Source organism: Euphorbia lathyris, chromosome 2 (assembly GCF_963576675.1).
Source record: "Euphorbia lathyris chromosome 2, ddEupLath1.1, whole genome shotgun sequence".
In the NCBI taxonomy this organism is placed as follows: domain Eukaryota; kingdom Viridiplantae; phylum Streptophyta; class Magnoliopsida; order Malpighiales; family Euphorbiaceae; genus Euphorbia; species Euphorbia lathyris.
The window spans coordinates 66,322,885-66,344,499 of NC_088911.1; the positions used below are offsets into that span (position 1 = coordinate 66,322,885).

The window sequence follows — 21,615 nt, forward strand, 5'->3', positions numbered from 1 at the left end:
CATGAAAAAAACGTGAATAACACGAAAAAGTAACAAAATGCGAAGAAAAAAAAATGCAAAAAAAAAACGTGAAAAGGGGAAAAACCGAAAAGCGAAAAGCTAAACGTGAAAACACAAAAAAGAAGAAAAAATGCAAAAAAAAAAACATAATAGCGTTGATAACATAAGAAAACATACAAAAAATACCGAAAATGTGAAAAAATGTTTTCGTGTTTTTATATTTATTTTTTTCAACTTTTTTTTTCCATGTTTTTAATATTTTTTTACTTTTCGTAATTTTCGCATTTTCCACTTTTTGTGTTTTTAATAAATTTTTATAATTTTTTTTTGTGTTTTTTCACGTTTTTCTGTTTTTCATATTTTTGCATGTTTTCGTGTTTTCCACATCTTTTCACGTTTTTGTGTTTCGTGTTTTTTTTATATTTTCGTGCACAATATTTTCCCGGTATAAAATTTTCCAGAACACAATATTTTCCCCCAAACAAACGGGGCCTAAGTGGGATGTTCTTTTCATTTGAAGTTAATCTTAACACAAATTTGAAGTTAAAAAAATCAATGTAATTTCACCCATAATTACCTATTTACAAATAATAATAATAATAAATGATATTTTCATTTTGTAATGACCATTATTTTACAATGGTAACTCAAATAACAAATATAACTAACTATATTACTTTTGTTGACGTGTTTTACTTCAACTTGTTCACAAAACTTGATTCACCCCTAAACTTATGAAGTGCCTTTTTAAGGCCTCAACTTGCTTAAAATAATCTATTTACCACTTGAATTTATTCAAAATGGCATATTAACCCGTAAATTTACTTACAGTGATCCATTTGCCATTGAACTTGTTTAAAGTGATATATATTTCAATTTGTCTAAACCTGTAAAAAAAATTCAAAAGTCAAAAAATAAAAGTCTAATTCATGATTTTAAACCGTTAAACAAATTAATTTTCTATTTTTACACTTCTATGGCGCTTTTATAGATTGAGGCACTTAATCATGACTCGTCAATCAAGTTTTTTGGACAAATTATATGAAGCCTAACATTTTAAACACCATACCAACAAAGTCAAACAGTATTAATCAAATTCCTTTATTTTGCTAATTTTCAAGCATGCAAAACTCCAAAGGTGTTTTTTTTTTAACTTTTCCCTAAATTGTACGGATAGCCTGCAAATAAAAGAGGAATTACCAAAAGAAATCATTAGATAAGCATAAAGTAGACGAAAGGAACTGGGAATAAACAAAGAAAGATGTACAACGTTTCCAATTGAGGAAAGATCAAAAAAAAAAAAAAGTCTTTTACCAACCTCTATTATCTGTGAAGAGGATTTATGAATTTAAAGAATAAAGAGGCAAAGCCTGCACATTAGCCTCTAATCCTATCCTAAAACTAATAACTTTAGTACAACATAAATATGATAGAAGATGAAGTTTAAACCGGTGATGCAGAAAGGAGAAAGTCAGGCTGTAATCTTTGAAGCAGTATTCCGCAAAAGGGGCACAAGGGTTTTGAACTCAAACATTCTTTCAAAGATTCCAAGTGTGGAGGATATATGGATAATGTAAAGAGTGTGTCCAGTGGCAACTTGGAAGCCCATCTGTTACAACATTTGCAAAACCATAACGGTGTAAGTGGGCATACCTGCATAGAAACAGCACATCTTACCAATTTGTGCCTCTCCACACCTTGGCAAACTGCTATTTCGGGAGAATCAAACACAACTGCTGCTGAACACAAACTACACTTTTCCTCTGCCCCATATTCACTACATGAAATCCTGTTCTTGACCAACAGATGCACAACGTTAAACAAATTGCAGAAATTAGATCATTATGATTTAGGACCTACAAAAGAATATCCATGAATATTTCTTTCAATTAACCACAAAAGAATGTATTAACCAAAGTTATCTGATGACTCCTTAATTCATTTTTTTGTTGCTGGAGCACAAGCCTCTCCAGATAATCTTACTCCACATTTCTATCCTTGTCGATGATAATGAAAATGGACAGCTACAATAGAACCCAAACTAAGCATTAAAAAAAAAAGACACTAGAATATTTGTTAGGGTGGTCGTGGTCGTGATCGTGGTCTATATGGAATGCTTGTGGTGTGCTATCTTGTTTTCCTTCATGGAAAAAAGTATACCATTACATAAATATTGGCTCATTTAACAAGAAAATCAATGTGAGACGAGCGCAACCATCGTCATCAAAAACCGCACAAACCATAGCCAGATATCTAAGAGATATGGGCAGGATCCCAAATATATTTAAGGGAAAAACAGCTCTTAAATAGATAATTGGAAAAGCCACCAATGTATATGGAAAACTCATACACATTACAACAAAAAAGTCCCTGCATCTATCCTTTAAACAAAGAAGGAAACCTGACATAAAAGTTGCAAAAGATGGATCACCATAAAGAAAGATAGATTACTACTCTTATAGGTAATTTTTGGAGTCTCAAAGTAAGGACACTTTAGCAAGTCCAATCCATCTCTACAAACCTAGGTAAAGGGAAGGATGAAACATTACTCAACAATTCATGTCTTTCATCAATTAGTATAGACACAATGTAGCGGATAGGAACATTGGCATTTGTAAATAAGAATGAAGTTTGCACAACATCCTCAAAAGATCACAAAAGTTCAATTTGTCGCAATAAAATCATTTAAGTTTGTTTTTGTCCCAATAAAGTCACTTTAAACATTTTTCAGTTAAATTTTTGGGGACATTGTCCAAACTTCTGTGACCACCGGTGCTAATTACCCTATCTCTCAGCTATAAATAAAATCTATATATATATACAAGTCACTTGCGAAACAAAGACATAATTGGTAAAGATTGGAATCCACTCATTACTCTTGAAGTAAAAGACAGCAACATTAATATTCACAATACTTGGACTATCAACAGTGCTCTTTGTCCTTTCTTTTTTGGGTGCGTTTCATCGTGTGACCGAAGGTCACGGGTTCGAGTCTTAGGAGCGGCCTCTTGCCAAAAAAATTGGCAAGGGAAGGCTTGCCCGACCCTCGCTTAGCGGGGACGCGTAGTGTACCGAGCCGCCCTTTACCCAACTCAACTTTCCATTACTCCAGAGTTTTATTTTGCAGTTCAATTTACACTTTCTGCTGGTTTTTGCAGTGGTACTCAGGAATGAATTTCCCACACTTTGTCATTCTTGCATCACCATCTGTCTACTCTCCTCATCTCTTACAATTGAAAATGTTTCATTTAGTCACGAGACTTTTTCCTTTCCTCAAATACGCACCCTTATCTGATCAAACTTAGGATTAAGGTCGCAAGGAAATCATACGCCTTATCGTTAATTGATAAAATATTATAATTCGATGGTCTTGTAGTAATCTAATTCCTAAAGGCTACCACTGACTCTATAGTAGATTGGAAAATAGACTCCTAACTCCATTTTGTTGTTGGGAGAATTGATTTTGGGTATCGTGGAACTCCACGTCCATGATGATTATTAGAGAATCCTCCTCATCCCAAGCTTCAAAACCTAGTTCTCCTTTCTTAGCCCTTGTTTGGGAGGGGGTCAATGGAAGTAAATGAGAGTAATGGAAGGTTAAATATTAAGTTAACCTTGTTTGGGAGTTGCTTTTTGAGAGTAAACGAACGTTAATGGGGTTAAATGTTTACTTCCTCTAACCTCCAAACTCTAACCTCCAAATTGGGGGTTAATGGGAGTAACGTAAAGTTTTTTAAATTTTTTTTGTCTCGGCAGAGTAAATTTAACTTTACTTCCCCTCCATATTTTAACTCCCAAGCGAAGTTAAGCATTTAACCTCATTTACATTCTATAAACCCCAAACAAGGTTAATTTTTACATTTCCTTTCCATCACTTCCCTTCCCTTCCCATTACCTCCTTTAACTCTCACCTCCATTAACCTCCAAACTCCCAAACTTAGGGGCAGCCCAGTATAGTATTGTGACTCAGTTTCCTTTACCTTTGAGAACTTTTGTCCTAATTGCAACTAATCCAAATAGTTTGTTCCGTTCAAACGATAAGCTGTTAGAATATTCTGGAGTTTACATTTTACCCCAATTTCTTTTGATTGGAACGTCAAGTTTTGGAAGCAATTTATGTCATTTCCACATGACTTCTTTGGTTAGGGTTTAATTCCAGGAAAATAAAATATTTATTTCTCTTTGCACCTCTTATCTCTTCTTTTTTTAGCACCAGTAGTACGTCTCAGTTATTAAGAAATTGAAAAATATTCCACTTGCTAGGCACACTTTTATTTAGTCCCAAACCATATATATTTATATAATAGTTAGTAAACGTGCAAGTGGAATATTTCACTGGAATCCAAATGATTTTAGGGGCATTCTATAATATTACTAAGATAAGATTGAAGGGGTCCTTCATGAATGCAATTTTGTAGCTAAAACTTCCTTTTTTCATCCTTTCATGCATGCTACTAATCAATACAAATATTACTGCTAGATACCATGTGCAATGTGTAAAAATAAAAATTCATTAACCAATCAACAGCTTACAAATTTTGAAAAACACGTATCCAATCCAGCTTCTTTTTATTTCCTTTCCAACTACAGTGTAATGATTACTAAAATCAAACTACTACCTTCAAAAGTTAGTTAACCATGTATGTACTCTGTTGACCATGCTCTTTAAATTTGCAACAGAATCAACCAAGAAATTTACCAATTCAAGCTCATTCATAAGATATTAAGTAATCACGAGGCAAGTATTTGCAACATAAAGAACAGGATGCAAAGACATACCTCCTTTTGAGCTTTTGAACTCTAGATGTCAGGTCTTTTAGTTGATCCCGGACATCATCATGATTAAGTTGAACCCACTGCGCCATTTGTGCAACTCCACTAGGACGCCAATTGGATCGGGGGAAAGTTTTGGATGACAAAGCCAAAAAACTAAGAGCCACCAGCCTTTCACGTAGTTCCTTTTCACTCCTTAAAAGCATCTCTATCCACAAAGTTTGGTGCTTCCCTGCAACACCATATGGTTCTTCTCGGTATACTTTCCTATTAATTTCATCATTTGTCAGTTCAGATAATACTAAGCATCGACAGATGATATTGAGCAGCTGCAATTGGCGAGAAGCAATCGTTGAGAAGTTACACAAAATGTGTGTCAAAACCTCATTAATTGTTAGGTTTTCATGGGAATCTACATGTGTAAAAGAGAGCCACCTGGCTAGCATATGATCCAAATATTCTGGCATACACTGCTTGAAAGCCAACAGTGTTGCTATGATATCCCATACAACCAGAGGCATGTCCAGATTTTCAAATATTTTCAGAGACCAGAGAACATTCAACTCCCAATAAACTAATTTCTCTGCAGAATGATCAAGAAGAGATTCATCGCCAAGTTTTGCTGAATTCTCAGAAAACATATCCAGTTGTTGCCCACCAATCCAGAAGAACTCAACAATAGCTTTCTGTGCCCTGCATATTCTCATAAGGTTAAATATCTAAAAATGCTAATCTAAGATAAATGAGAAACTCTGTTCAAACACAATTCTGCATTGGTGTCTTTTCATTTTAATAAATAAAAAACCATGTGATGATAATATCTATACGTATATATTTAATATAAAGGAATAATTGTATATTGAAAGATACTTTTGGGTCTTATGAAGTATAACTTCCATTTTTCTTTCTTTCGTTTTCATTATAATCATAGTTGTTAGAATCGTACGAGTCGCGAGTCGATTCGATTCATGAAGAATTCGAGTCGTATCTATGGTACGACTCGGAAGCTTCATGAATCGGCCGAGTCACCACCGATTCGGCCGATTCACCGAGTCACCGAGTAACCCGAGTCGGTCGATTCAGGCCACCATTTAAAAAAAAAATCAATTTTTAACAACTCAAAAACGTACAGCATAAGTTTCGAAGAAGATGACTATTCACTTTACAAAAACAAAAAAACATATTTAAATTATGAAATACAATTAGTTTCAATTAGATGACTCTTCACTTTACAAATTCCAAAACCTTCCATCTTCTTTTCTATTTATTTGTTATTATCTTCTTCTACTCTCTATTCTTTCTATTTCCTATGTTCTGTCTGTCTCTAATTTATTTTATAACTTAATATAATTTCTATTTAGATATTAATATTGCATTTTTGGACTAATATTTAAAGTTAAATATGGTTAATATTTTATTTTTTTATAGCATTTTGAATTTGATCTGAATCTTACGATTCGATTCGATTCACGAGTCCCGATTCGCAAAATGAGATTTCGAGTCACGAGTCGAATCTCAATTTAACAACTATGATTATAATACAAAATTATAGATAAAAAAACATTTTAAAGCACAATGATATGAAAAAGATTGCTCATTATATATTTGGGAGGTCCTCCATTTGACATGGAAAACCGGGTGTTGCTTCTAATAATTTCCCCTAGCTACGGAGTTCTTATATTAAGCACTTGGTCCTCCATGTCACTTGGAGGACCCCCAATTCACCTTGGACACGTGTATTGTGACCCCACTTAATAAGTAAGGGCCTCTTATAATATGTGTGGGTTAATATTACACATGGCAAATTTGCCATATATATGGGAGATAAAATATATACTGAGACTCAACATTGAAAAAATTATTAAAATTAATCAAAAAGGATTTATCATTGAATAATATAAAATTATTATTATCGAACAAATTATACTTTTATTAGTTGTAACGTTATTGTTTTTGTTAATTTCAATACATTATATTTTTAAAATTATGGTATATGCGTCATGTACAAGTTTATTATATTTTTTTATCACTATATTTTAATTTAAAATATTTTTAATCCTCTATTATGTCTCAAGCTCAAAAATTTCTGAAATCATAAACTTCTTTTTCATCCAGGTTTTGGGGTTTTCTTCCGACTTTTAGTCGGAAGACAAGCCCCTTCTTTGCTTCGTTTTGCTTTTTCTTTATTAAATAAAAAATGTATTAATCTACTACGGTAGATTTGATAGTTTCTTCTTTATTGGTAGTTTTTTTACTCTCTCCTTTATGAGTGGTTGTGGTGTGTTTCCTTATATGGAAGTCACTCCTCGAGAAAAAGACTATGAAGTGGATTCTGGGTGGAGTGTGTTTCTTGCCGTTATGCCAAAAACAGTTTCAAACATTGTCTACTATTGCACTATCACTATATTGAAAATGCAGATTCTTCTCATGATGCATTTCATGATGGTAATTTTTTAATTACTTTATCGAGCATGTACTATTTTTCAATGATGCCAATGAGAATTCTTCCATATCAAAATTCAAGAGCTATTGAGATTAAAAAAGGGCGGCCCGGTGCACTACACGTCCCCGCTAAGCGAGGGTCCGGGGAGGGGTCAAATTCAAGTTCAGAAGGAAAAGAATCCACTCACCTTGCCTCGTACATATGATCCAGTTGATCAACATCAAGATTACGAACCTGAAAATATCAACAACTCTTCCATGAGAAATCTAGCATGCAAACCTGTACAATCTAGCATTACTTTCATCAAGAACTCTTCCATGAGAAATATAGCATCACTTTCATCTATATACAGGTATTAAATCACAACCTTTCACCATAAACATTACTCCCTCCATTCTCAAATAAGTGTCGTTTTAGATAATTGTTTTTATTCCTTTTTAAGTGTCATTTTCATTTTTCAATAAAATTTAGTATAGTTTTTTGGTCTAAGCATTTAAATTTTGTCTTGATTTATGTGTTTTTTAAACTTTCAAAGTTTCTTCTCCAATCATTATAGGAGAGAGAATTTTTATTTAGTTAATCCATGTAAATTTATTAATTTCAGTGCATATTAATTGTGTTTCTTAATTTGTGTGAAAATTCTAAAACGACACTTATTTGAGAATGGAGGGAAGGGAGTATATGAATAGATAAATATAGACAAGAAAATAGCAAAAGGCACCATGATATAATCAAACAGAAGCTTCAGTGTGCTTCGATGACATGATTAATTATTTACAAATGATGTGTTAAAGATTATCTTTATAGCCTACAAATGATGTATTTCCAAATAATGTGTCAAACAAGAAAAGGACCAAAAGACCATATACAAGATTCAATAGCACCTTCAACATACAGCTGTCGCACCAACTCTCTCATGAAACTGATAGCATATCTACTAAAATTAATCTATGGACAACCCAAGAAATCTAGGCACATGTGTGGCTATATATTTAGGAAAGGCATTCGGAAGAAATTGAATGTGTAAACATTAACAATAACCTAAAACCTAACTGATGAGTTGGGAAAGAAATTACAATACCACAGCAAGAACAAGATTTCCAGGAGACACTGCTACACCATGGCAAGAAAGGAATATATCTGGAAGCTGCAAATTAATTGTAAATTGACCTCAGACAAATTAGAGCTCTTTAGATTAAAAACAAAGGCCAGAAAGTTTAACGGCATACATCAGTTGAGCTCCTCAGACCAAGAGTATTTGAAGGAAGGGGCACTTCATAGAGAGAATTCCCACAAAAAAGCCAGCAGCGAACATAATTGTCCTAACATGAGGAAAAAGAAAGTCTATGATTGACAAATAGTGCAAAAATTATGTGGATATAAAGTCTACCGTATACAATAATACAAGTATAGTACAGGTCAAAAAAGTATACTGGATGCAAATTGTAGAATAGCATGTAAATAGAAAGAAATACACGGGGTATCATGTAATTTGAAAGAGTACATGAATATTAGAATATATTAATCAGAATACACATATATATATGTCATGGAACCGTTTGAACCAAAAGCTCGAGCTAATAGTTAAAGGTCCACTTCATATTAATAGCTGACACACCCCCACACGCGAAAGCACACTTGGGCTTAAAGCGTGACAACACAGGCCCATATTACCATGTCCTGCAAATAACTCAACAAATGGGGCTACCAAGAATCGAACCCAGGACCACTTGGTCACACTGGCTCTGATACCATGTCATGGAACCGATTGAACCAAAAGCTCGAGCTTATAGTTAAAGGTCCACTTCATATTAATAGTTGACAATATACAAGGTTTTCCCTACAATTAAGGAAAGATAGTGGCCCTACTAGCAGCCCTATAGCTGTCACACACAGCAGCCTAAGCATGCAATACACTTATAACACTCCCCCTCAAGCTAGAGTATTGATATTAATCATGCCCAGCTTGGTACAAATACATGTAACAAAATAAACCACGTCAAAAGGAAGGTCTGTCAGTGCACACCAACATGGAGCAACAGACCGACAGGACAATCAGACAAAGGAAGAGAAGATGACGCCAGAGTGGTGACCGGATTCTGGGGAGAGGCCAATCAGCACCGGTACAATCAAGTGGAAGGGGGCAGTTAGACAGTCTCAAAACAATATCATCCAAAGAAATCCAAGGCTCTTCTTTAGCAAAGAATAAATCCTGGGAAACTCAACCCAAAAACCAAACCAAAAAAAAAAATATCCAAATTAGTATTCTGGAATCCTAACATTTGCTCTCAAGGGAAGATCTTGCATCATCAAACAAAAACCTACACTGCTCACAAGGCAGAAACTAAATCCCAGGTAAGTCAACCCACAAACCAAACCCGGAGCCCTAGGTCCAAACTTCTACTTACAAGGACAGACTAAATGTTAAGGTTGTAAAAAAACGCTAGGCGCTAGTCAGACTGGCAGAGTCCCGGGATTAATCAGATTTGTATTTTTGTAATTTCTTATTTGTTAATCAATTAAAACTTGTATTATACTATCTAAAAATAAAAATATAAAATGATTTAATATAGAAAACATGTATACTTGTATTATACTATCTTGAACATTGTAAAACCACCAGAAAGAGTATGCTCACAAGGGCACTCATATATTCATGTTAACTCAGAAAAACAAGCCAAACTAGGCTCTGATACCATGTAAAACACCATGTAAATAGAGAGAAATACATTGGATATCATGCAACCTGAAAGAGTACATGATTATTAGAATAAGTCAGAGATTAATATAAGATCTATGATTGGGCCTTAACTATCAGCTTGAGCTTTTAGTTCAATTGGTTCCATGACATGGTATCAAAGCCATTTTAACCAAGTGGTCTAGGGTTCCATTCCTTATGATTTCTCTGTCACAAGAAGGTGGATTAGCCTTTGTCCACCCAAGATGATTTGGGTCCAAATGAGCGAAAAATAAACTTAAAATAAAATATGCATGAATATCCAGTACCACCAAAAGTTGTATAAGGGGTTGTTTGATAATTCAACTTAGCACTTAAAATTAAAAATTAAGTGTTTATCAATTTTATGACTGTTCAGAAGCACTACTTAAAATTGCACTTAAACTTAAGCTGCAGATTGCTAATAAATACATTTTAAAAGACAAATAACAAAAGATAAAACGCGAGAGTGTGGTTTAACCTAAATCCATTGCCAACTTCGTTGCACAAAATATAGAAGGCTAAATTAAATATTAAAGAAAATGAAAGTTATACAATTGAACTTTATGGAATTCAATACCTGACCACAGCTGTACAAACAACGTCCATCAAATGCCCAAGCTAAACCTGTAACCTGATAAATTCTTAAATACTTGAGTGATCATTGAGATGCTGCAAAGGATGAGAAATGATAAGATACTTACAACATAGTCATGAGCATCATAGCATCCAGCTTTATCAAATTTGCAACTCGACATGTCACACTCCCATACTTCAAAAGCACCAGAACCTTTGCCAACTGCTATGAGCATTTTGTCAAGTGCCTGGACAGGTGTTACAATTGAAAGTACTGACACCGGGACTACATTGGCAGATATGACCTATTCAAAAAAGATACCAAAATGCAATTAATTAAACAATAAATACGTATTTTGGAATATTATGAAGATAACTAGAGCTACCTCCTTCAATAGGAAAAATGGAACACTATCAAATTGTGATGACTCCATCAACTTCTCAATATTCCCCAACCAGATCTTCACACTGAAGAAGAAGAAGAAGAAGAAACAATATAAAAAGTAAATTTCCTTCTTCACTAGTAATGAGACCATCTGAAGAAAGAGTTGAGCTCAAACAGCCATAGCACAGGGACAAAATCATATGGAGACTAAATCCACCATATGAAACAATTGAATTGAAAGATTCTACAGATCGTCAGGAATAGAGAACCTGCAAATATAGAACCATTGCAAAGAAAATGGTATTCTGCTAACACCATTTGCAGCATATGAATGCCTAATACATGAGATCCATAGTTTATTCAAAGCTTAAGGGGGGTTTTCTTCATTTGTTTACTGTGAAAGAACAACAGTTGCTTGAAGCTTTTCTCAATTTTTTCACAGCTTCTCAAAGCCATCAATAATAATAATAAATAAACAATAAGGACGTCTTTGAAAAACAAAATTTCTGATTCCACTTTTCACTGGAAGTTACTCTCATTCATTTTCCTTTTTATAAAGAACTTGAACAAACATGGTCTAACCAGCATTTTCTGGAAACAGAGCAAAAAAAACGTCCCTTTTTAGAGAATGGATAGCAGGAAAATTGCTATAGATAAGCCAATATTAGTTATAGAATAGATAAGTAGTACAAAAATGGAATAGATTTTTTGGCATCCACATTACCTAACTCACCTCCCATCAGAACTCCCACTAGCCAATAAAAACTGACGATTGGAGTTAGAGCCAAGTAAAGCCCAGTTGACTGTGGTTACCCATGAATTATGTGCCGGTAGAAGCCCCACAAGCGTTACAACACTAGGGACCCTACTATGCTCAATAGAGTAGCAATCTGGCACATCAATTTTCCATAATGAAATTTGACCAGATCTTCCTCCGACTGCAAGGATAGAAAATCTGTGGGATGAATTATTTTGAGGAACCAAATCAATTTTAGTTGACAAGCACAACAGTGGCGACCAGGCAACAGCAATCGATGATAACATTGCACTATGAGAAGCATATTGTTCAGCAGGTATCTGTGGGAGCGAGCAGCTTTCTGGTATATATTTCTTCCTCTTATCAAATTTAGTCTCAGCAACCTGGAATTAAATCAAATGCAGAAACAACAGTTTAAGTTGAATATCCCATTTGAAGATGGAAGTCCAAGTCACAGCACAAGTAAAAAGAGCAATTTAAAAGATTACATGCTAATGACAATTAAAAAACTAATATTTATCATCAATTTATGTTTTAAGTTTATATCTCAGTCTAGTAGTCAAATAAAAGAGAGATCTTATTCCAATATAGAAGTCCTAGTCCAATTAGAATTAGTGGTGACAGCAATCTATGTAAAACAATGAACAGCTTCAATTATTGAATCAAATATCAAACCAGGAAGTTCCAAGCAATTATGCTTCCTTTAGTGGCACAGCGCATTTCAACTTCAGAACGTATGTGGTAGTTTTGTTGAGAGAAATAAATCAAAAACACCACCGCCGATCCTATTCTCAATTCTCTCTATATATAACAGAACTTTTCTACAAAAGAGAGTTCTTAAGTAAACCAATTTTGGGTCCTAATTTATTCAATCCAATAAACTAATTATACTTTCAATTCAAGAGGCTTCCCTTAGTTACCAAGTCAAAAGGTTTTGATTTTTAGAATGAATAGCTAAAGAAAGGATGAAGAAGGGGAAAAGGATATGCAGAACTACCTTATTGCAAAATACTTACAATAGGCAATTGTTCTTCAATCATACTAGTGTCCGGGCCCCCAAAACTTTTAGAAACCTTATTGCTGCAATACAGTCAAATTAAAGCATATACAAATCAGAGAAAACAAGAGTTTAGAGGCGAAAAGAGATACAATAAGAGCATGCAAGTGATTTTCCAGTCTCAATTGTCAAATATAAGAGCAATATCAGGTTAATTATTAAAGAGAGTAAAGGAAGTTCTTTCATTTGAATGTGCAGCTAAATAGCAGGGAAAAATTAGAGAAAGGAAATGGGATATTTGTGTTGTGCTTCCATTCCTATTCTCCAACTTTCTCTCCAATTTGCATTTCGAAGTCAACATCTGCATGCCTGCAAGAAAGGTTCTAAAGTCCTCTCCATTTATCTATATCGAATATACGAGTCAAAATGTGAAGTTTCCTATTATCTAATTTACTCTTAGGAACTGAGCATACTGTAGAAGAAATCCCATCAATTGAATATGACTGGCATTGTTTTCAGAACAGATACAGCACACACCCCAAATGAAAAGGTAAAAAAGAATGCATCCTAGAAACATCTCACAAGTTGTACCTCTTCATGCTATGGAGTGCATAACATTCTAAAAGCAACAAATAGTCCTTTAACAAATACAGGACAAGGAAAATATAGCACACTAAAGCTCTTAAAATAAGAACTCAAACAAGGAAAAAAGGGGGCAAAAAAAAAGAAATAAGATATTACATGCCATTAGCGGCATCATCCTGTCTTTGCTTCCTCTCTTTTCTAGTGATAGAGTTGGGACAAACATTAGCACAATCATCAGTAGACTCTAGCCCCCTAGTTTGCTCCTGGAAACAAAAGAAGTGTAAACCAACAGCAGATAATTTATCATGTGAATAGAACCATGATTAACATAGAAGAACTTACAGGTGACAAAATAGTTCCAGAAACATTTGAGTCCACAAAATTGGTTCTTGCAAGATAATCATATAGCTTATCTGATATGTCTATAACCTACAGAAAAATTTAGAAGAAAAACAAATGTTGGAATCATGATAATAAATGCAAATTCCTAAACATGTAAATTGAAAGTGGCAATTTGACAAAACAAATAGAAGAAAATAAGCACTAGACAACAAAAAGTAATGCATAGAGCTCTCATACAGTGGTTGTAAAACTAATGGTATAGGAAAGAATTTCCAATTTATTACTTAAGAGGACCTAGAACACATAAGCAATAATTTTGATATGGATATGCTTGTTAGTTTAAGCATTGATTGTGCAGCACAAAAAGTTAATGATCATAACAAAAGATCATCATTAATTTACAAGTCAAAAAAACCATACCAGTTAAGTGAACATATGATAGTTATAAATTACAATATTACATCGAATATAAAAACATAAGCTTTTAAAATGATATCAAGTTAATTTCAGCAGTACTCTGAAGAGAACTATACAATTTAGATTACTGAGGTTGAGATTTAGGATTCATAAGATTGCTTGCATGACCAATACACTAGACAGGTTTGACATTCTTGGTCATATTATTATTGCTTACAGATTTGGGATTCATATAACTGCTTCAAATATGACTCCTTTTTTAACTACATAACAATGGGAAATTTTAAAAATGAACATTTTGCCTCAATAAAGCATTTTCTAAGATCACCTGTTTTGATAACAGGTATAACTTGTATAAAAAAAAAGGGCGGCCCGGTCGCATTACGCGTCCCCGCTGAGCGAGGGTCCGGGGAGGGGTCCCACCACAAGGGTGTATTGGGGGCAAGCCTTCCCTTGCCAAATTAATTGGCAAGAGGCCGCTCCTAAGACTCGAACCCGTGACCTCAGGTCACACGGCAACAACGTTTTACCGTTGCGCCAAGGCTCGCCCTCTAACAGGTATAACTTGTATATTAAAAAAAAAAAAAAATTGGAAAACCTCAGTTTTGCTTCCCAATTGACACAAAAGCCACACCCCATGGTTCCTCACAAAGCAAGAAATTCATCAACTTACCAAATAAATTGAAAGCATTTCTAGTGCCCTATGTTTTAAAGCATATATGCTCTCCAAGAGTTAAGTTTTCTCAATAAATTCATAGTAATTTATTTAAGCCAAGCTTCTTTGTCACGCTCACTCCTAGATTAGAATAAACTTGCACCTGAATTTGATAAGTAAGGTGAAGTCATGATGTCAAGTTTCAATGACTAGATCTCAGACTCTCAAGTTAGAATAAATTTATAATGACACAAGGGCCATGTAACCATTAAACTATATGGAAAAAGTCAAATAGGCCCTCATTTTTCAAAAGCCAGCAAATAAGTCACTTCTATTTCGATTTAGCTATTTAACCCATAAACGAACTGCCAATATGAGGAGAATAACACATACCATAATAGGCAATTGTTAGACAAAAAGAAATCTATAAAAAAAAAATCAAAATGTCTAACAGTTTCTAGAGGGTTGATTATAATGGCATGTTCTTTTCAGGCTCTAACAGGAATTTATTTTTGAACTGATAGCTAAAATCAAAACAGAAATGGGCTAAGTTGATGGCTTTTGAAAAAAAGGGTCGGCCTGGCTTCTACCCTATCGTTTAGGAATTCTTTACCCCTCGTTCCATTTGCAATTGCTAGAAGTATATAATAGTATGTCTCTATGCAAACTACATGCTGCACAAGATAAAATCAAAAGAAATTTCTAATTACATCAATGATTCCTCTGTTCCTCCTATCCTAATTAGACAGGTTGTCATATAATGAGAAGTGAACCATTCAAAAGGGAAGGGAAATTACCATGTATTAATTTATGCCTTCAGGTTCATAGTATTACCATATAACTTGTGTTGTGCTAAAACATCCACATTATTGTGCAAAATATTATGAAACTGTTAATTGTATGATTCTAATTTCTAATTACCAAAAACACAAGAAGATGGCAGAAAACTTCATGAGACATACATACTTATCCTAGTTTGCTTTTTTGATGAGATTAATATGTGTTACCAAACATATTACCAACTAGCTTAAGGCATCCAGAAATTTTAGTAAAGATAGCTCAACACATAGTACAAGAGAGAATCAACATACCTATCCAGGTACTATCACTACTTTTAAGCATGTAGGATTTCTTCTTCCAAATCCTATTTATTTATTGTGCAAGTAATGACAGGTATAAGCTCTAATTTAACTGATATTGAATATAGGTTTTGAAAATCATAGTTTGTTTGTTTTTTTAGAAAATCATAGTTGGTTATTAATTGTTGGATTTAGATGGTTATATCAATGTCTTTGTTTTGAATAATAACTCATGCAATCAGCTTCATGATGCATACCTCTATCCACTCGGCACAAAAATCACAAAATGGTGGTCGAAAAAGTTTCACCCTTCCTTCTGTGGTGCAAACTGCAAGCATGCACCTGACAGATACATGACGATAGAAATAAATTTCATTGAATAGTAGCTACCTTAAATTTCATCTTAATATTGATGAAGTGAACCAAGATACTGGATGTAGTATATCTAAAGAAAAGTTAGGTTCATACCCAGAGTTAGGAGCCATTCCAGTTGGAGACCATGAAATTGAACGAACACATGGACGACGATCCCGAGATAAAGCAGTTGAGAGCAAACTTTCAGTGAGTAAATCTACGAACACCAGTAATGAACAAATGTAAAGTTTAAAAACTGCTTAAGGCAGACAGGCAGACAGACAGACACATGGGCTGTTTTTTCCTGGAGGGAATCGGAAGTGCCTAAGATTTTCACGATAAATGTAGTAGAAGATGTTCTCGAGTGAACAGGTGCACTGGATTGCAACAATGATATTGGGAATTAGAACAATCTTCACTCTTGTTTCAAAATTTCAGAATAAGGCATGCATTTTCTGAAATATATATAAAGAACAGTGGAACAAACACAGGTTGTAAAACAATAAAACCTTCTCTTTTTACCACCCCAATTGGGTAAGGTTCACAAGTAGGAATCGAGATTAAGCCTCGAGGTCCGAAGGGCAACGCTGGATTCTGCAAAATTAAGAAAACAAAAAAGCATATCAGCATATTCAAGATTTTCTTTTTCTTTTTCTTTTTAGAAAAGATATCTAATAGTTATCAGGACAATTTTGACAGTCTCCTTAAGCCAGTACAACTTTATATGAGCATTAACAGAAAATCCTGATGGAGGAAGGGACTAATTACCACAATAGTGACGGATTGGCCACAGGCGATGGCTATAAGGTTCTCATCAGACCAAGCTATGGCATTTGGGTAAACTGGTGAAGCCACCAGTGGAGTAGCTTGGAAGCGTGAAGCCATGCGCATCCACTGATCGACGAAAAAAGCAAAATTAGGAAAAAGAGAGTCAGATATGGAGATTATGGTGATAAAGATTTGTAAATATTCCTGGAATATTGGAGGGAAAGGAGTTGTAGCTGTAAAGGGTGTAGCTCTTGGAGAGGAGGGAGATGATGATTCTAGGTTCGACTCTCATAGTCTACTTTTTTACATTTAGAGCTTCAAACGACATAGTTTCAGTTTTATCTGCCATCCAATCCAAGCACTTCGTGCCCTGTTAGCCGCGGTAATGGAATGCAACTCCAACACCATCACCCCTTGGGGTATAGGAAGACCCAGAGTAATTGTTAGCGGTCGTAACTTTTTTATATATTAAAAATTATTATTATATTTTAGATGTAGGATGTGAGATTTGAACACCAACCTTTCGTTCTTCGACTATTAAGTGATAACACTAATCTACTTTATTTTTAATAATTAAGGTTTAATTTGTTCAATTTTTAGATTGATGGTTTATTAAATTTATAATATTTTTTGTTTTATTTATTGATTTTTAACGAGTAAGGGTACCCGCGGGTACACGTGTAATAAATAGGGTGGGTATAGGATGCAAAACATATACCTGTTAGAGTAATGGAAAAGGTACGGGTAATTAAAAAATAAACGTATAAGGGTTTGGGATTGGCACTATCCGCAGGTACCCTATCTGTTGCCATCCTTAATAGTTAGAGAAGAGATACTCTCAATAATAAATTAAATAAATTATTATTAACAGAGAGGATGGAGAGACTTTTAATGATTTGAGGAACCACTAAAAAGCTGTTGGAGCTAATTTTCATAATTATTTATTTTGTTGACAAAGTTCAGGAGCATAAGTGGTATTTTTCAATCCATATTTAGGTATTTGAAAATTAAGATTATAAATAATTTTTACTTTCTTTTTACTTTTATTTGTGTAAATAAAATAAAAGATAAAGGGTAATTTTGGAAGAAAAAAATATGTACCATGATTCCTTTCTAATTTGAAGTGTAAAACCAACTCTAGTGATCCTTATTTTGTTGTTACTATTCTATGTGTGGTAACAACAATCCATTAAGGGGTTATAACATATTTTAATTTCTTATAAAATGTAGTAACAACCTTTTTGTTTCTCCTTAAAATTCAAATTGTAAGCAATTGAAAGGCACAGACCCATTACTAGAGTTGGATCTGGTACACGCGCAGATCAGGCAAGTGATGAGATTTCTATGTTTCTAAAAGTAATATGTCAATTTACTCTTTTAATCATAGTAATTTACAATTTTGGTACATATTATTAATTCATAATTTATTTTTGACTCCATCAAATTTTGAAAAACTACTCCCCTCTAATGGGATGTTGTTTAACCTTGTTACTATCTCAATTAAAGTCACAACGGTTGTTACCAACCATTGTGGATGTTATGAGGAAAAAAAATACAACAACAATAATAAAGTCTTAGTCCCGAAATGATTCAGGGTCGGCTAACATGAACCATCATACAAAACCGTGAAATCAAAAAATCAAGTTGTGTCAGCGACATAAATTCTCTCTCTCCACTCTGTCCTATCCACTACCATATTTTTCTCAATCCCCAATAAACTCATATCACTATCGATCACCCTCTTCCAAGTTTGCTTAGGTCTTCCCCTACCGCTCACCATTACATCCCTTTGCCACTCTCCAGTCTTCCTAACCGGCGCATCAAGCGCTCTTCGTCTTACATGGCCAAACCACCTTAGTCGGTTTTCGCTCATTTTATTCTCAATAGATGTAACCCCTACTTTTGTCCTAATTATTTCATTACTCACCTGATCTTTTCTCGTATGACCACACATCCATCTCAACATATGCATCTCCACCACCGACATCTTATGAATGTGATAATGTTTCACTGTCTAACACTCAATGTTTCATGTCCAACATTCCATACCATATAACAATGCAGGTCTAATTGTCATGTGGTAGAATTTTCCTTTCAATCTATTAGGCATGCCAGAGTCACAAAGAAAACCAATAGCACTTTTCCACTTCGACCAACCAGATTTAATTCTATGAGCAACATCTTCATATACTTCTCCATCCGTTTGAATAATATACCCTAAACACTAGAAGCAATCTGAGCCCTAGACAACTCTCCCATCCTGGGTGATTGTCCCTGCCTCCCTACTCCTATCGCCGCTAAACTTACACTCCAAATATTCTGTCTTACTTTGGCTCAACTTAAAGCCTCTAGATTTCAAAGTTTGTCTCCATAGTTCCAACTTCCTCTCCATGCCTTCGTTCGTCTCATCAACCAACACAATATCATCTGCAAACAACATGCACCATGGTATACCATCTTGAAGTGAACTCATTAATTCATCCATAATGATGCAAAAAGAAATGGGCTAAGTGCGGAACCTTGATGCACTCCAATCGTAATAGGGAACTCTTCAGTCTTCCTAACACTAGTACGTACACTAGTACGTACATTCGTGCACGCTCCCTCATACATGTCCTTTATAATGTCAATATATTTCCGCGAAATGTCTTTCCTTATTAAGGCCCACCAAAGTACTTCCTTTGGTACTTTATCATATGTCTTCTCCAAGTGAATCAAAACCATATGCAAGTCTTTTTTCTTATTTCGATAGTGCTCCATTAATTGTCTCATTATATGGATGGCCTCCATAGTTGATCTTCCCGACATAAAGCCAAACTGGTCTTCCGAGATCTTCACCCTCTTCTTTAGCCTTTGTTCGATCACTCTCTACTAAAGTTTCATAGTGTGACTCGTTAATTTGATTCCTCAATAGTTGGCACAATCCTAGACATCGCCTTTGTTCTTATACAAAGGGATTGGGATACCTTTCCTCCATTATGATGGCATCTTATTGTTTCTCCAAATCTTGTTGAAGAACGTCATCAACCATTCGATTCCTCTCTCTCCCAAACATCTACAAATCTCAATAGGGATGCCATAAGGTCCTACTACTTTCTTCAATCTCATCTTATTTAATGCCATTTTGACTTCACCCTTTTCAATTCTCCGCATGCAGTCACGATTTATCATATCGTGAGGGATACTTATATCTTGAACATCTTATCCGCGATCTCCATTAAATAAGTCATCAAAATAGGACCTCCATCATTCATTGATATTCTTATCTCCAACTAGGACTTTTTGGTCCACATCCTTCTCACATTTAACTTTTCTGAGATCCCGCGTCTTCCTATCTCTCATCTGAGTAATTCTATATATGTCTCTTTCCCCTTCTTTCGTATCCAATCTTGTATACAGATCCTGATTCACCTTTACTCTAGCATCTTGTATGACCTTCTTTGCTTCCCTTTCAGCCTCTTTGTACTTTTCGTAGTTCTCATCACTCATGCATTCCCCCAATATTTTATAGGATTCTCGCTTACTCTTTACTGCTTATCGTACTTCTTATGTCCACCAAGATATGCCCTTACCCGGTGGCATGCTACCTTTAGATTCCCTTAGAACTTCCTTCGCTACTTCCCTTATACTATGCTCCATCTTAGTCCATACTGAATCTATATCTAAATCCATATTACAAGTTTACATATCTTTTGTGGCCATCTCATCTACAAATTTTTGTTGGTTCTCCCCTTGCAGTTTCCACCACTTAATCTTAGTCTCCACTTGTGGTATTTTTTTTCTTATATATCTCCTACATCGAAAATCAAGCACCACTACTCTATGTTGGGTTGTCGCACTCTCACCAGGGATCACTTTACAATCAATATAACTCTTTCTCCAAGAACTCCTTACTAGGAAAAAGTCAAATTGGCTCGCATTACCGCCACTCCGGTAAGTCACTAAGTGGGAGGTTCTTTTCGTATACCAATGAAGAGGAATAAGCAAACGTTTGGCAGCGAAAATATAAATTTTTTACCTATTTCCTTTTTCCAAGATCCGTTAATCGTTATTTCATATAAGGAGGGATTGAACATAAATACCTTTATGACGATCAATCTACCGTTGCAAACAAAGTGCCCACAACTTCAAAAGAGATGGAAACTGTCTACCAATCTGCCCCTACCCGAATAGACCTTCCAGACCTCCGAACGACAATCGCAACGGTGGAAACGTGTAAGAATATGTCTAGAAGCTCCTGTCCAAAAATCGCGACGATCCGATGGTTCAATCTCCGGGAATCCACGAAATCGTGAACTGACCTGATGTAGGAGGAAGAAGAACGAATTTCTCCCTTTTGTTTGTTTTTCCTTCTTTCATGAACACAACAAAACAAACAAGTAAACGATTAGAAATCAACCGATGAATAACAACCAAAATAGATTTCCTCTAATTAATCAACACAAGACTAAGGAGTAAAAAGAAAGAGATGAAATTAATTGATTCGGAAGCAAGCGGTGAAAGACGATCCACTACAGTAGGGGTCGAAAATTCTCTCTCTCCGATATATCAAGGGTGGCCGAAATTTACCACTAAGGGGGTTTATATAGCCTCTTCCATCTAAACCCTAGTCAGATAGAATTAGGTTACTGAATAAGAATTTAATTCGGAATAAAACTCTTATTGTTATTATCTGTAATTATATCTAAATATAAAGATAATAATAACTTATTAATAAGATAATAATAGAAGCAATTTAATCTCATTAAACCTCCTAACTTATTTATCC

The 21,615-nt window shown here is 34.7% G+C and overlaps 1 protein-coding gene across 2 annotated transcripts; it reads right to left on the reverse strand.

Moving 5' to 3' along the window:
* Window positions 1-1,234: 1,234 nt before the first annotated feature.
* LOC136218509 (uncharacterized) lies at window positions 1,235-17,227 on the reverse strand. Of its 2 annotated transcripts, none has more exons than XM_066005416.1 (16): window positions 16,848-17,223; window positions 16,589-16,673; window positions 16,194-16,296; window positions 15,983-16,067; window positions 13,575-13,661; window positions 13,389-13,495; window positions 12,667-12,730; window positions 11,627-12,033; window positions 10,895-10,976; window positions 10,637-10,813; window positions 10,513-10,566; window positions 8,446-8,538; window positions 8,298-8,363; window positions 7,404-7,450; window positions 4,780-5,466; window positions 1,235-1,789 (listed from the first exon to the last, which is right to left on the reverse strand). In XM_066005416.1, exons 1-16 carry the CDS (start codon window positions 16,968-16,970, stop codon window positions 1,444-1,446), a joined length of 2,613 nt encoding a protein of 870 aa, XP_065861488.1. In that variant the 5' UTR covers window positions 16,971-17,223; the 3' UTR covers window positions 1,235-1,443. The 2 variants fall into 2 exon arrangements, with proteins under 2 accessions (XP_065861488.1, XP_065861489.1); XM_066005417.1 differs by lacking the exon at window positions 1,235-1,789 and having other exon boundaries at window positions 4,929-5,102; window positions 5,209-5,466; window positions 16,848-17,227.
* Between the last annotated feature and the right edge of the window lie 4,388 nt (window positions 17,228-21,615).

Coding starts and splice junctions, on each gene's coding strand:
- LOC136218509 (XM_066005416.1), bottom strand. CDS start 16,970: ATGCGCATGGCTTCACGCTTCCAAGCTACTCCACTGGTGGCTTCACCA. Junction 12,034..12,666: donor TTGAAGAACAATTGCCTATT/GTAAGTATTTTG, acceptor ATTTAATTCCAG/GTTGCTGAGACTAAATTTGA. Junction 1,790..4,779: donor GTTCAAAAGCTCAAAAGGAG/GTATGTCTTTGC, acceptor GGTCAAGAACAG/GATTTCATGTAGTGAATATG.